At 46.8% G+C, this 14,859-nt stretch overlaps 1 protein-coding gene across 4 annotated transcripts in view; it reads left to right on the forward strand.

The window, feature by feature from the left end:
* The window catches only part of LOC118937800 (neuronal-specific septin-3-like), a 79,492-nt gene that overhangs the window by 56,083 nt on the left and 8,550 nt on the right, over positions 1-14,859 (forward strand). For all 4 annotated transcript variants that reach the window (XM_036939362.1, XM_036939364.1, XM_036939365.1 and 1 more), the window contains 4 exons: positions 758-895; positions 3,952-4,069; positions 7,506-7,601; positions 10,345-10,441. In XM_036939362.1, the coding sequence (XP_036795257.1) occupies positions 758-895; positions 3,952-4,069; positions 7,506-7,601; positions 10,345-10,441 (449 nt within the window). The remainder of the gene's footprint in view (positions 1-757; positions 896-3,951; positions 4,070-7,505; positions 7,602-10,344; positions 10,442-14,859) is intronic.

Here is a 14,859-nt window from a genome sequence, read left to right on the forward strand (position 1 = left end):
AGATGGAGGGAGGAAGAGAGATGAGGGAGAGAGATGGAGGGAGAGAGATGGAGGGAGGAAGAGAGATGAGAAAGAGAGATGAGGGAGAGAGATGGAGGGAGAGAGATGAGGGAGAGAGATGGAGGGAGAGAGATGGAGGGAGAGAGATGGAGGGAGAGATGGAGGGAGGATGAGAGATGAGGAAGAGAGATGAGGGAGAGAGATGGAGGGAGAGAGATGGAGGGAGAGAGATGGAGGGAGAGATGGAGGGAGGATGAGAGATGAGGAAGAGAGATGAGGGAGAGAGATGGAGGGAGAGAGATGGAGGGAGAGAGATGGAGGGAGAGAGATGGAGGGAGAGAGATGGAGGGAGAGGTGGAGGGAGGTGAAAGAGAGATTACTTTTGAAATCACCTTTCGGGGAAGTTTCAGCATTACAGCCCATCTGTTTTCAGGCTGATTCAGTTACTCACCTGTTGTTATGCTTCATACTATGTTAACAGCAGTTATTTATGACTGTTTCAGTGGGACTTTTATAGGGGATAATTATATAGCTCATCATTTTATTGATTTCTTGTTCAATTCATTTACCTTTTCCAACCAAAATTATATTTTAACTAACAGCCTTAAATGTGTTGTGCAGTTGTTGTTTTTACCACTCATCCTCTTGCCTCTCTCTTCTTCTCTCGCCACCCCCCCCCCCCACCACCCTCCTCTCCCCCTCCACCCCTCCCCCCCCCCCCCCCCCCCCCCCCCTCCTCCTCTCCTCTCTCCTCTAGTTGGGAGCCTATAGTGAGTTATGTTAATGAGCAGTATGAGAGGTACCTGAAAGAAGAGTTGTACGTCAACAGGAAGCCGAGGATCCCTGACACACGCGTCCACTGCTGTGTCTACTTCCTGCCTGCCACCGGACACTGGTGAGAACCCTCACGTCACTTCCTCTGACATCACTTCCTATGACTTCTCCAGCAGATCTCTATTCTATACCTTATGAATAGCCTGTCTGATCAGATTTCAGCTAACTGTTACTATACCTTAACTACCCTAGTCCAGTTTAGTTAGTTCTCCGTACCCCAGTCTAGTTAGTTCTCTTTACCCCAGTCCAGTTAGTTCTCCTTACCCCAGTCCAGTTAGTTCTCCTTACCCGAGTCCAGTTAGTTCTCCTTACCCCTGTCCAGTTAGTTCTCCCTACCCCAGTCCGGTTAGTTCTCCCTACCCCAGTCCAGTTAGTTCTCCCTACCCCAGTCCAGTTAGTTCTCCCTAACCCAGTCCAGTTAGTTCTCCCTAACCCAGTCTAGTTAGTTCTCCCTACTCCAGTCTGGTTAGTTCTCCCTACCCCAGTCCAGTTAGTTCTCCCTACCCCAGTCCAGTTAGTTCTCCCTACCCCAGTCCAGTTAGTTCTCCCTAACCCAGTCCGGTTAGTTCTCCCTACTCCAGTCTGGTTAGTTCTCCCTACCCCAGTCCGGTTAGTTCTCCCTACCCCAGTCCAGTTAGTTCTCCCTACCCCAGTCTAGTTAGTTCTCCTTACGCAGTCCAGTTAACTCCCCCTACCCCAGTCCAGTTAGTTCTCCCTACCCCAGTCCAGTTAGTTCTCCCTACCCCAGTCTAGTTAGTTCTCCCTACCCCAGTCCGGTTAGTTCTCCCTACCCCAGTCCAGTTAGTTCTCCCTACCCCAGTCCAGTTAGTTCTTCTTACCCCAGTCCAGTTAACTCCCCCTACCCCAGTCCAGTTAGTTCTCCCTACCCGAGTCCAGTTAGTTCTCCCTAACCCAGTCCGGTTAGTTCTCCCTACTCCAGTCTGGTTAGTTCTCCCTACCCCAGTCCGGTTAGTTCTCCCTACCCCAGTCCAGTTAGTTCTCCCTACCCCAGTCTAGTTAGTTCTCCTTACGCAGTCCAGTTAACTCCCCCTACCCCAGTCCAGTTAGTTCTCCCTACCCCAGTCCAGTTAGTTCTCCCTACCCCAGTCTAGTTAGTTCTCCCTACCCCAGTCCGGTTAGTTCTCCCTACCCCAGTCCAGTTAGTTCTCCCTACCCCAGTCCAGTTAGTTCTCCCTACCCCAGTCCAGTTAACTCCCCCTACCCCAGTCCAGTTAGTTCTTCTTACCCCAGTCCAGTTAACTCCCCCTACCCCAGTCCAGTTAACTCCCCCTACCCCAGTCCAGTTAGTTCTTCTTACCCCAGTCCAGTTAGTTCTCCCTACCCCAGTCCAGTTAGTTCTCCTTACCCCAGTCCAGTTAACTCCCCCTACCCCAGTCCAGTTAGTTCTCCCTACCCCAGTCCAGTTAGTTCTCCCTACCCCAGTCCAGTTAGTTCTCCCTACCCCAGTCTAGTTAGTTCTCCCTACCCCAGTCCGGTTAGTTCTCCCTACCCCAGTCCAGTTAGTTCTCCCTACCCCAGTCCAGTTAGTTCTTCTTACCCCAGTCCAGTTAACTCCCCCTACCCCAGTCCAGTTAGTTCTCCCTACCCCAGTCCAGTTAGTTCTCCCTAACCCAGTCCGGTTAGTTCTCCCTACTCCAGTCTGGTTAGTTCTCCCTACCCCAGTCCGGTTAGTTCTCCCTACCCCAGTCCAGTTAGTTCTCCCTACCCCAGTCCAGTTAGTTCTCCCTACCCCAGTCTAGTTAGTTCTCCCTACCCCAGTCCGGTTAGTTCTCCCTACCCCAGTCCAGTTAGTTCTCCCTACCCCAGTCCAGTTAGTTCTCCCTACCCCAGTCCAGTTAACTCCCCCTACCCCAGTCCAGTTAGTTCTTCTTACCCCAGTCCAGTTAACTCCCCCTACCCCAGTCCAGTTAACTCCCCCTACCCCAGTCCAGTTAACTCCCCCTACCCCAGTCCAGTTAGTTCTTCTTACCCCAGTCCAGTTAGTTCTCCCTACCCCAGTCCAGTTAGTTCTCCTTACCCCAGTCCAGTTAACTCCCCCTACCCCAGTCCAGTTAGTTCTCCCTACCCGAGTCCAGTTAACTCCCCATACCCCAGTCCAGTTAGTTCTCCCTACCCCAGTCCAGTTAACTCCCCCTACCCCAGTCCAGTTAGTTCTTCTTACCCCAGTCCAGTTAGTTCTCCCTACCCCAGTCCAGTTAGTTCTCCTTACCCCAGTCCAGTTAGTTCTCCCTACCCCAGTCCAGTTAACTCCCCCTACCCCAGTCCAGTTAGTTCCCCTTACCCCAGTCCAGTTAGTTCTCCCTACCCCAGTCCAGTTAGTTCTCCCTACCCCAGTCCAGTTAGTTCTACCTACCCCAGTCCAGTTAGTTCTCCCTACCCCAGTCCAGTTAGTTCCCCTTACCCCAGTCCAGTTAGTTCTCCCTACCCCAGTCCAGTTAGTTCTCCTTACCCCAGTCCAGTTAGTTCTCCCTACCCCAGTCCAGTTAGTTCTCCCTACCCCAGTCCAGTTAGTTCTCCCTACCCCAGTCCAGTTAGTTCTTCTTACCCCAGTCCAGTTAGTTCTCCCTACCCCAGTCCAGTTAGTTCTGCCTACCCCAGTCCAGTTAGTTCTGCCTACCCCAGTCCAGTTAGTTCTCCCTACCCCAGTCCAGTTAGTTCTACCTACCCCAGTCCAGTTAGTTCTCCCTACCCCAGTCCAGTTAGTTCTTCTTACCCCAGTCCAGTTAGTTCTCCCTACCGCAGTCCAGTTAGTTCTTCTTACCCCAGTCCAGTTAGTTCTCCCTACCCCAGTCCAGTTAGTTCTGCCTACCCCAGTCCAGTTAGTTCTCACTACCCCAGTCCAGTTAGTTCTCACTACCCCAGTCCAGTTAGTTCTTCTTACCCCAGTCCAGTTAGTTCTCCCTACCCCAGTCCAGTTAGGTCTAGGGTGCTGGGGCTGAGGCTGGGCAAGGCTGAGGGTGCTGGAACTGGACATGGCCGGGGCTAGAGTACAGGGCTGGGACTGAGGGTACAGGGCTGGGACTGAGGGTACAGGGCTGGGACTGAGGGTACAGGGCTGGGACTAACATTTGTTTGTGTTGTTTCTGTTCCCTGTAGGTTACGTCCCATAGACGTGGAGTTCATGAAGAGGCTGGGGAAGATAGTCAGCATCGTACCGATCATCGCTAAGGCAGACACACTCACCATGGAGGAGAGACAAGAGTTTAAACAGAGGGTGAGAGGAACGTACTGTACCTACTGTCTGACAGACTCGACCTGAGGGTGAGAGGAACGTACTGTACCTACTGTCTGACAGACTCGACCTGAGGGTGAGAGGAACGTACTGTACCTACTGTCTGACAGACTCGACCTGAGGGTGAGAGGAACGTACTGTACCTACTGTCTGACAGACTCGACCTGAGGGTGAGAGGAACGTACTGTACCTACTGTCTGACAGACTCGACCTGAGGACAACCACCTCCTGCCTTAATACCAAGTTAAAACAGATACACATCAACTGACTTTAGAGAGGAATGTTGGAGGATCTATCTACACTGGAATGGAATGACAACCACACTGAGAGTATGGAGGAGATGGACATGTGTTTATAGATGAGAGAGAAGAAGGAGGGAGAGAATTGAGAGAGGAGAAAGAGATTCTAAGTGTGTAGAGGAGATTTAGTGGTGTTTACAGATGCTTCAAAAGATTGAGAGAGCGAGAGAGAGAAGAGAGAGAGAGAGAGAGAGAGAGAGAGAGAGCACAGGGAGATAGAAAGAGTGTGTGGAGATGAAGATAGGGAAGTGTTTACAGATGAGCTTCAGAAGATTGAGTGGAGATTTAAAATTGCTCAAGGGCCATGAGCTGGGAGAGGTGCAGAGGTCCATGATAGAGAGAGAGAAGGAGGGAGTGAGGAGAGACAGAGAGACGTAGAGGGAGGAGAGAGAGAGAGAGAGGAAGAAGGAGGGAGAGAGGAGAGACAGAGAGAGAAGGAGAGAGGACACAGATATAGAGAAGATAGAGAGAGCAAGAGCTAGTGATAGCAGCAGCTAACTTATACTTTCATAGTTAGGTAGAAAAAGAAAGTAGAACAGGGAAAGAGAAAGATAACGAGAGAGAGACAGAGAGGGAGGAGAGACAGAGGGAGAGAGATACAGAGAGAGATGGGAAAGAGGGAGAGAGAGGGGGGGAGAGGGGGAGGGAGATGGTCATGGCAAGCGTCCAAGTCTGGATGTAAACTAATCCGTCTCTTGAAGGAGAGTAGGGATGATAGTCTGGGGGAGAGAGTCTAGAGACTAGGACCATGGAAGATTCATTAGGTTATAACATATCTATCACTCATACACTATAGTAGGTTTACACCAGGGCTCTACAACCCTGTTCCTGTTCTGGAGATCTACCTACCCTCCTGTAGGTTTATACCAGGGCTCTACAGCCCTGTTCTGGAGATCTACCTACCCTCCTGTAGGTTTATACCAGGGCTCTACAACCCTGTTCTGGAGATCTACCTACCCTCCTGTAAGTTTATACCAGGGCTCTACAGCCCTGTTCTGGAGATCTACCTACCCTCCTGTAGGTTTATACCAGGGCTCTACAACCCTGTTCTGGAGATCTACCTACCCTCCTGTAGGTTTATACCAGGGCTCTACAACCCTGTTGTGGAGATCTCCCTACCCTCCTGTAGGTTTATACCAGGGCTCTACAACCCTGTTCTGGAGATCTACCTACCCTCCTGTAGGTTTATACCAGGGCTCTACAACCCTGTTACGGAGATCTACCTACCCTCCTGTAGGTTTATACCAGGGCTCTACAGCCCTGTTCTGGAGATCTACCTAACCTCCTGTAGGTTTATACCAGGGCTCTACAGCCCTGTTCTGGAGATCTACCTAACCTCCTGTAGGTTTATACCAGGGCTCTACAGCCCTGTTCTGGAGATCTACCTACCCTCCTGTAGGTTTATACCAGGGCTCTACAACCCTGTTGTGGAGATCTCCCTACCCTCCTGTAGGTTTATACCAGGGCTCTACAACCCTGTTCTGGAGATCTACCTACCCTCCTGTAGGTTTATACCAGGGCTCTACAACCCTGTTACGGAGATCTACCTACCCTCCTGTAGGTTTATACCAGGGCTCTACAGCCCTGTTCTGGAGATCTACCTAACCTCCTGTAGGTTTATACCAGGGCTCTACAGCCCTGTTCTGGAGATCTACCTAACCTCCTGTAGGTTTATACCAGGGCTCTACAACCCTGTTCTGGAGATCTACCTAACCTCCTGTAGGTTTATACCAGGGCTCTACAGCCCTGTTCTGGAGATCTACCTACCCTCCTGATTCTGATACACATTGAGTTGGCAATAGCTGTTTAATTCTAACATTTAGCTCCAGGAACAGGGTTGGAGTTAAAACCTACAGGAGGGTATCTCTCCAGGAACGGGGTTGGAGTTAAAACCTACAGGAGGGTATCTCTCCAGGAACAGGGTTGGAGTTAAAACCTACAGGAGGGTATCTCTCCAGGAACAGGGTTGGAGTTAAAACCTTACAAGAGGGTATCTCCAGGAACAGGGTGAGAGAGCCCTGTGTAAACCTACAGGAGGGTAGTTCTCCAGGAACAGGGTTGGAGTTAAAACCTACAGGAGGGTAGCTCTCCAGGAACAGGGTTGGAGTTAAAACCTACAGGAGGGTAGTTCTCCAGGAACAGGGTTGGAGTTAAAACCCACAGGAGGGTATCTCTCCAGGAACAGGGTTGGAGTTAAAACCTACAGGAGGGTATCTCTCCAGGAACAGGGTTGGAGTTAAAACCTTACAGGAGGGAATCTCCAGGAACAGGGTAAGAGAGCCCTGTGTAAACCTACAGGAGGGTAGTTCTCCAGGAACAGGGTTGGAGTTAAAGCCTACAGGAGGGTAGCTCTCCAGGAACAGGGTTGGAGTTAAAACCTACAGGAGGGTATCTCTCCAGGAACAGGGTTGGAGTTAAAACCTACAGGAGGGTATCTCTCCAGGAACAGGGTTGGAGTTAAAACCTACAGGAGGGTATCTCTCCAGGAACAGGGTTGGAGTTAAAACCTTACAAGAGGGTATCTCCAGGAACAGGGTGAGAGAGCCCTGTGTAAACCTACAGGAGGGTAGTTCTCCAGGAACAGGGTTGGAGTTAAAACCTACAGGAGGGTAGCTCTCCAGGAACAGGGTTGGAGTTAAAACCTACAGGAGGGTAGTTCTCCAGGAACAGGGTTGGAGTTAAAACCCACAGGAGGGTATCTCTCCAGGAACAGGGTTGGAGTTAAAACCTACAGGAGGGTATCTCTCCAGGAACAGGGTTGGAGTTAAAACCTTACAGGAGGGAATCTCCAGGAACAGGGTAAGAGAGCCCTGTGTAAACCTACAGGAGGGTAGTTCTCCAGGAACAGGGTTGGAGTTAAAGCCTACAGGAGGGTAGCTCTCCAGGAACAGGGTTGGAGTTAAAACCTTACAGGAGGGTATCTCCAGGAACAGGGTTGGAGTTCAAACCTACAGGAGGGTAGTTCTCCAGGAACAGGGTTGGAGTTAAAACCTACAGGAGGGTAATCCAGGAACAGGGACACCCGTACACAATAGTAGCATGTACACATCTGTGTCATCATGTTGACCTCATGACCTCTGAATGACCCCTGTAACCCCTGCCATCTGACCCCTGTGTAGATAAGACAGGACCTGAAGGCCAATGGGATCCGAGTCTACCCTCAGACTGAGTACGACGAAGATCCAGAGGACAGGATACTCAACGACAAGATCAGGGTGAGACACACACAGACGCACACACACACACACACACACACACACACACACACACACACACACACACACACACACACACACACACACACACACACATTTTACAAGTCACACTTGAAAGCAGTTTGGCAGCGATAGTCAAAGGAACTCACTGGCCAAAGCACACAACAGTATAGTTCTGGGACCAGGGTTTGGTGTCAACTCCTCTCCTGGTACTCCTCTCTTACCTTTCCCCTCTCCTGGTACTCCTCTCCTGGTACTCCTCTCTTACCTTTCCCCTGTCTGATCCTCTCCTGGTACTCCTCTCCTGGTACTCCTCTCCTGGTACTCCTCTCCTGGTACTCCTCTCTTACCTTTCCCCTGTCTGATCCTCTCCTGGTACTCCTCTCCTGGTACTCCTCTCCTGGTACTCCTCTCTTACCTTTCCCCTGTCTGATCCTCTCCTGGTACTCCTCTCCTGGTACTCCTCTCCTGGTACTCCCCTCTTACCTTTCCCCTGTCTGTTCCTCTCCTGGTACTCCTCTCCTGGTACTCCTCTCTTACCTTTCCCCTGTCTGGTCCTCTCCTGGTCATCCTCTCCTGGTACTCCCCTCGTACCTTTCCCCTGTCTGGTCCTCTCCTGGTACTCCCCTCGTACCTTTCCCCTGTCTGGTCCTCTCCTGGTACTCCTCTCCTGGTACTCCTCTCCTGGTACTCCTCTCTTACCTTTCCCCTGTCTGGTCCTCTCCTGGTACTCCTCTCCTGGTACTCCTCTCTTACCTTTCCCCTGTCTGGTCCTCTCCTGGTACTCCTCTCCTGGTACTCCCCTCGTACCTTTCCCCTGTCTGGTCCTCTCCTGGTACTCCTCTCCTGGTACTCCTCTCTTACCTTTCCCCTGTCTGGTCCTCTCCTGGTACTCCTCTCCTGGTACTCCTCTCTTACCTTTCCCCTGTCTGGTCCTCTCCTGTTACTCTCCTGGTACTCCTCTCTTACCTTCACCCTCTCCTGGTACTCCTCTCTTACCTTTCCCCTGTCTGGTCCTCTCCTGGTACAACTCTCTTACCTTCACCCTCTCCTGGTACTCCTCTCTTACCTTCACCCTCTCCTGGTACTCCTCTCTTACCTTTCCCCTCTCCTAGTACTCCTCTCTTACCTTTCCCCTGTCTGGTCCTCTCCTGGTACTCCTCTCTTACCTTTCCCCTGTCTGGTCCTCTCCTGGTACTCCTCTCTTACCTTTCCCCTGTCTGGTCCTCTCCTGGTACTCCTCTCTTACCTTTCCCCTGTCTGGTCCTCTCCTGGTACTCCTCTCTTACCTTTCCCCTGTCTGGTCCTCTCCTGGTACTCCTCTCTTACCTTTCCCCTGTCTGGTCCTCTCCTGGTACTCCTCTCCTGGTACTCCTCTCTTACCTTTCCCCTGTCTGGTCCTCTCCTGGTACTCCTCTCTTACCTTTCCCCTCTCCTGGTACTCCTCTCTTACCTTTCCCCTGTCTGGTCCTCTCCTGGTACTCCTCTCTTACCTTTCCCCTGTCTGGTCCTCTCCTGGTACTCCTCTCCTGGTACTCCTCTCTTACCTTTCCCCTGTCTGGTCCTCTCCTGGTACTCCTCTCTTACCTTTCCCCTCTCCTGGTACTCCTCTCTTACCTTTCCCCTGTCTGGTCCTCTCCTGGTACTCCTCTCTTACCTTTCCCCTGTCTGGTCCTCTCCTGGTACTCCTCTCCTGGTACTCCTCTCTTACCTTTCCCCTGTCTGGTCCTCTCCTGGTACTCCTCTCTTACCTTTCCCCTGTCTGGTCCTCTCCTGGTACTCCTCTCTTACCTTTCCCCTGTCTGGTCCTCTCCTGGTACTCCTCTCTTACCTTTCCCCTGTCTGGTCCTCTCCTGGTACTCCTCTCTTACCTTTCCCCTGTCTGGTCCTCTCCTGGTACTCCTCTCTTACCTTTCCCCTGTCTGGTCCTCTCCTGGTACTCCTCTCTTACCTTTCCCCTGTCTGGTCCTCTCCTGGTACTCCTCTCCTGGTACTCCTCTCTTACCTTTCCCCTGTCTGGTCCTCTCCTGGTACTCCTCTCTTACCTTTCCCCTCTCCTGGTACTCCTCTCTTACCTTTCCCCTGTCTGGTCCTCTCCTGGTACTCCTCTCTTACCTTTCCCCTGTCTGGTCCTCTCCTGGTACTCCTCTCCTGGTACTCCTCTCTTACCTTTCCCCAGTCTGGTCCTCTCCTGGTACTCCTCTCTTACCTTTCCCCTCTCCTGGTACTCCTCTCTTACCTTTCCCCTGTCTGGTCCTCTCCTGGTACTCCTCTCTTACCTTTCCCCTGTCTGGTCCTCTCCTGGTACTCCTCTCCTGGTACTCCTCTCTTACCTTTCCCCTGTCTGGTCCTCTCCTGGTACTCCTCTCTTACCTTTCCCCTGTCTGGTCCTCTCCTGGTACTCCTCTCTTACCTTTCCCCTGTCTGGTCCTCTCCTGGTACTCCTCTCTTACCTTTCCCCTGTCTGGTCCTCTCCTGGTACTCCTCTCTTACCTTTCCCCTGTCTGGTCCTCTCCTGGTACTCCTCTCTTACCTTCACCCTCTCCTGGTACTCCCCTCTTACCTTTCCCCTGTCTGGTCCTCTCCTGGTACTCCTCTCTTACCTTTCCCCTGTCTGGTCCTCTCCTGGTACTCCTCTCTTACCTTCACCCTCTCCTGGTACTCCCCTCTTACCTTTCCCCTGTCTGGTCCTCTTCTGGTACTCCTCTCTTACCTTTCCCCTCTCCTGGTATTCTGTGTGCAGGAAAACATTCCGTTTGCGGTGGTGGGGACAGACAAGGAACACCAGGTAAACGGGAACAAGGTCCTGGGCAGGAAAACCAAATGGGGCATCATAGAGGGTGAGTGTGTTTACATTATTAATACATTATCATAGAGGGAGAGTGTGTTTACATTATAAATACATTATCATAGAGGTTGAGTGTGTTTACATTATAAATACGTTATCATAGAGGGAGAGTGTGTTTACATTATAAATACATTATCATAGAGGGAGAGTGTGTTTACATTATAAATACATTATCATAGAGGTTGAGTGTGTTTACATTATAAATACGTTATCATAGAGGGAGAGTGTGTTTACATTATAAATACATTATCACAGAGGGAGAGTGTGTTTACATGATCAACACATTATCATAGAGGGCCAGTGTGTTTACATGATCAACACATTATCATAGAGGGCCAGTGTGTTTACATGATCAACACATTATCATAGAGAGCCAGTGTGTTTACATGATCAACACATTATCATAGAGAGCCAGTGTGTTTACATGATCAACACATTATCATAGAGAGCCAGTGTGTTTACATGATCAATACATTATCATAGAGAGCCAGTGTGTTTACATGATCAACACATTATCATAGAGAGCCAGTGTGTTTACATGATCAACACATTATCATAGAGAGCCAGTGTGTTTACATGATCAACACATTATCATAGAGAGCCAGTGTGTTTACATGATCAACACATTATCATAGAGAGCCAGTGTGTTTACATGATCAACACATTATCATAGAGAGCCAGTGTGTTTACATGATCAATACATTATCATAGAGAGCCAGTGTGTTTACATGATCAACACATTATCATAGAGAGCCAGTGTGTTTACATGATCAACACATTATCATAGAGAGCCAGTGTGTTTACATTATTAATACATTATCATAGAGAGCCAGTGTGTTTACATGATCAACACATTATCATAGAGAGCCAGTGTGTTTACATGATCAACACATTATCATAGAGAGCCAGTGTGTTTACATGATCAACACATTATCATAGAGAGCCAGTGTGTTTACATGATCAACACATTATCATAGAGGGCCAGTGTGTTTACATGATCAACACATTATCATAGAGAGCCAGTGTGTTTACATGATCAACACATTATCATAGAGAGCCAGTGTGTTTACATGATCAACACATTATCATAGAGAGCCAGTGTGTTTACATGATCAACACATTATCATAGAGAGCCAGTGTGTTTACATGATCAACACATTATCATAGAGAGCCAGTGTGTTTACATGATCAACACATTATCATAGAGAGCCAGTGTGTTTACATGATCAACACATTATCATAGAGAGCCAGTGTGTTTACATGATCAACACATTATCATAGAGAGCCAGTGTGTTTACATGATCAATACATTATCATAGAGAGCCAGTGTGTTTACATGATCAACACATTATCATAGAGAGCCAGTGTGTTTACATGATCAACACATTATCATAGAGAGCCAGTGTGTTTACATGATCAACACATTATCATAGAGAGCCAGTGTGTTTACATGATCAATACATTATCATAGAGAGCCAGTGTGTTTACATGATCAACACATTATCATAGAGAGCCAGTGTGTTTACATGATCAACACATTATCATAGAGAGCCAGTGTGTTTACATGATCAACACATTATCATAGAGAGCCAGTGTGTTTACATGATCAACACATTATCATAGAGGGCCAGTGTGTTTACATGATCAACACATTATCATAGAGGGCCAGTGTGTTTACATGATCAACACATTATCATAGAGAGCCAGTGTGTTTTACATGATCAACACATTATCATAGAGAGCCAGTGTGTTTTACATGATCAACACATTATCATAGAGAGCCAGTGTGTTTACATGATCAATACATTATCATAGAGAGCCAGTGTGTTTACATGATCAACACATTATCATAGAGAGCCAGTGTGTTTACATGATCAATACATTATCATAGAGAGCCAGTGTGTTTACATGATCAACACATTATCATAGAGAGCCAGTGTGTTTACATGATCAACACATTATCATAGAGAGCCAGTGTGTTTACATTATTAACACATTATCATAGAGGGCCAGTGTGTTTACATGATCAATACATTATCATAGAGAGCCAGTGTGTTTACATTATTAACACATTATCATAGAGAGCCAGTGTGTTTACATGATCAATACATTATCATAGAGAGCCAGTGTGTTTACATTATTAACACATTATCATAGAGAGCCAGTGTGTTTACATGATCAATACATTATCATAGAGAGCCAGTGTGTTTACATGATCAACACATTATCATAGAGAGCCAGTGTGTTTACATGATCAACACATTATCATAGAGAGCCAGTGTGTTTACATGATCAACACATTATCATAGAGGACCAGTGTGTTTACATGATCAACACATTATCATAGAGAGCCAGTGTGTTTACATGATCAACACATTATCATAGAGAGCCAGTGTGTTTACATGATCAACACATTATCATAGAGAGCCAGTGTGTTTACATGATCAACACATTATCATAGAGAGCCAGTGTGTTTACATGATCAACACATTATCATAGAGAGCCAGTGTGTTTACATGATCAACACATTATCATAGAGAGCCAGTGTGTTTACATGATCAACACATTATCATAGAGAGCCAGTGTGTTTACATGATCAACACATTATCATAGAGAGCCTGTGTGTTTACATGATCAATACATTATCATAGAGAGCCAGTGTGTTTACATGATCAACACATTATCATAGAGAGCCAGTGTGTTTACATGATCAACACATTATCATAGAGAGCCAGTGTGTTTACATGATCAACACATTATCATAGAGAGCCAGTGTGTTTACATGATCAATACATTATCATAGAGAGCCAGTGTGTTTACATGATCAACACATTATCATAGAGAGCCAGTGTGTTTACATGATCAACACATTATCATAGAGAGCCAGTGTGTTTACATGATCAACACATTATCATAGAGAGCCAGTGTGTTTACATGATCAACACATTATCATAGAGGGCCAGTGTGTTTACATGATCAACACATTATCATAGAGGGCCAGTGTGTTTACATGATCAACACATTATCATAGAGAGCCAGTGTGTTTTACATGATCAACACATTATCATAGAGAGCCAGTGTGTTTTACATGATCAACACATTATCATAGAGAGCCAGTGTGTTTACATGATCAATACATTATCATAGAGAGCCAGTGTGTTTACATGATCAACACATTATCATAGAGAGCCAGTGTGTTTACATGATCAATACATTATCATAGAGAGCCAGTGTGTTTACATGATCAACACATTATCATAGAGAGCCAGTGTGTTTACATGATCAACACATTATCATAGAGAGCCAGTGTGTTTACATTATTAACACATTATCATAGAGGGCCAGTGTGTTTACATGATCAATACATTATCATAGAGAGCCAGTGTGTTTACATTATTAACACATTATCATAGAGAGCCAGTGTGTTTACATGATCAATACATTATCATAGAGAGCCAGTGTGTTTACATTATTAACACATTATCATAGAGAGCCAGTGTGTTTACATGATCAATACATTATCATAGAGAGCCAGTGTGTTTACATTATTAACACATTATCATAGAGAGCCAGTGTGTTTACATGATCGATACATTATCATAGAGAGCCAGTGTGTTTACATGATCAACACATTATCATAGAGAGCCAGTGTGTTTACATTATTAATACATTATCATAGAGAGCCAGTGTGTTTACATTATTAATACATTATCATAGAGAGCCAGTGTGTTTACATTATTAATACATTATCATAGAGAGCCAGTGTGTTTACATTATTAATACATTATCATAGAGAGCCAGTGTGTTTACATTATTAATACATTATCATAGAGAGCCAGTGTGTTTACATTATTACGGATGATGTGTTTCATGTTTTGAGTTTATTTTCCATATTTATACACACAACCTGAATCATAGAGTGGAGATTGACTGGGATTATTACTAATAATATGCCTAAATCACAGAGTGGACATTGACTGGGATTATTACTAATAATATGCCTAAATCATAGAGTGGAGATTGACTGGGATTATTACTAATAATATGCCTAAATCATAGAGTGGACATTGACTGGGATTATTACTAATAATATGCCTAAATCATAGAGTGGACATTGACTGGGATTATTACTAATAATATGCCTAAATCATAGAGTGGACATTGACTGAGATTATTACTAATAATATGCCTAAATCATAGAGTGGACATTGACTGGGATTATTACTAATAATATGCCTGAATCATAGAGTGGACATTGACTGGGATTATTACTAATAATATGCCTAAATCACAGAGTGGACATTGACTGGGATTATTACTAATAATATGTCTAAATCACAGAGTGGAGATTGACTGGGATTATTACTAATAATATGCCTAAATCATAGAGTGGAGATTGACTGGGATTAT

The sequence above is a fragment of the Oncorhynchus mykiss genome, chromosome 12 (assembly GCF_013265735.2).
Source record: "Oncorhynchus mykiss isolate Arlee chromosome 12, USDA_OmykA_1.1, whole genome shotgun sequence".
In the NCBI taxonomy this organism is placed as follows: domain Eukaryota; kingdom Metazoa; phylum Chordata; class Actinopteri; order Salmoniformes; family Salmonidae; genus Oncorhynchus; species Oncorhynchus mykiss.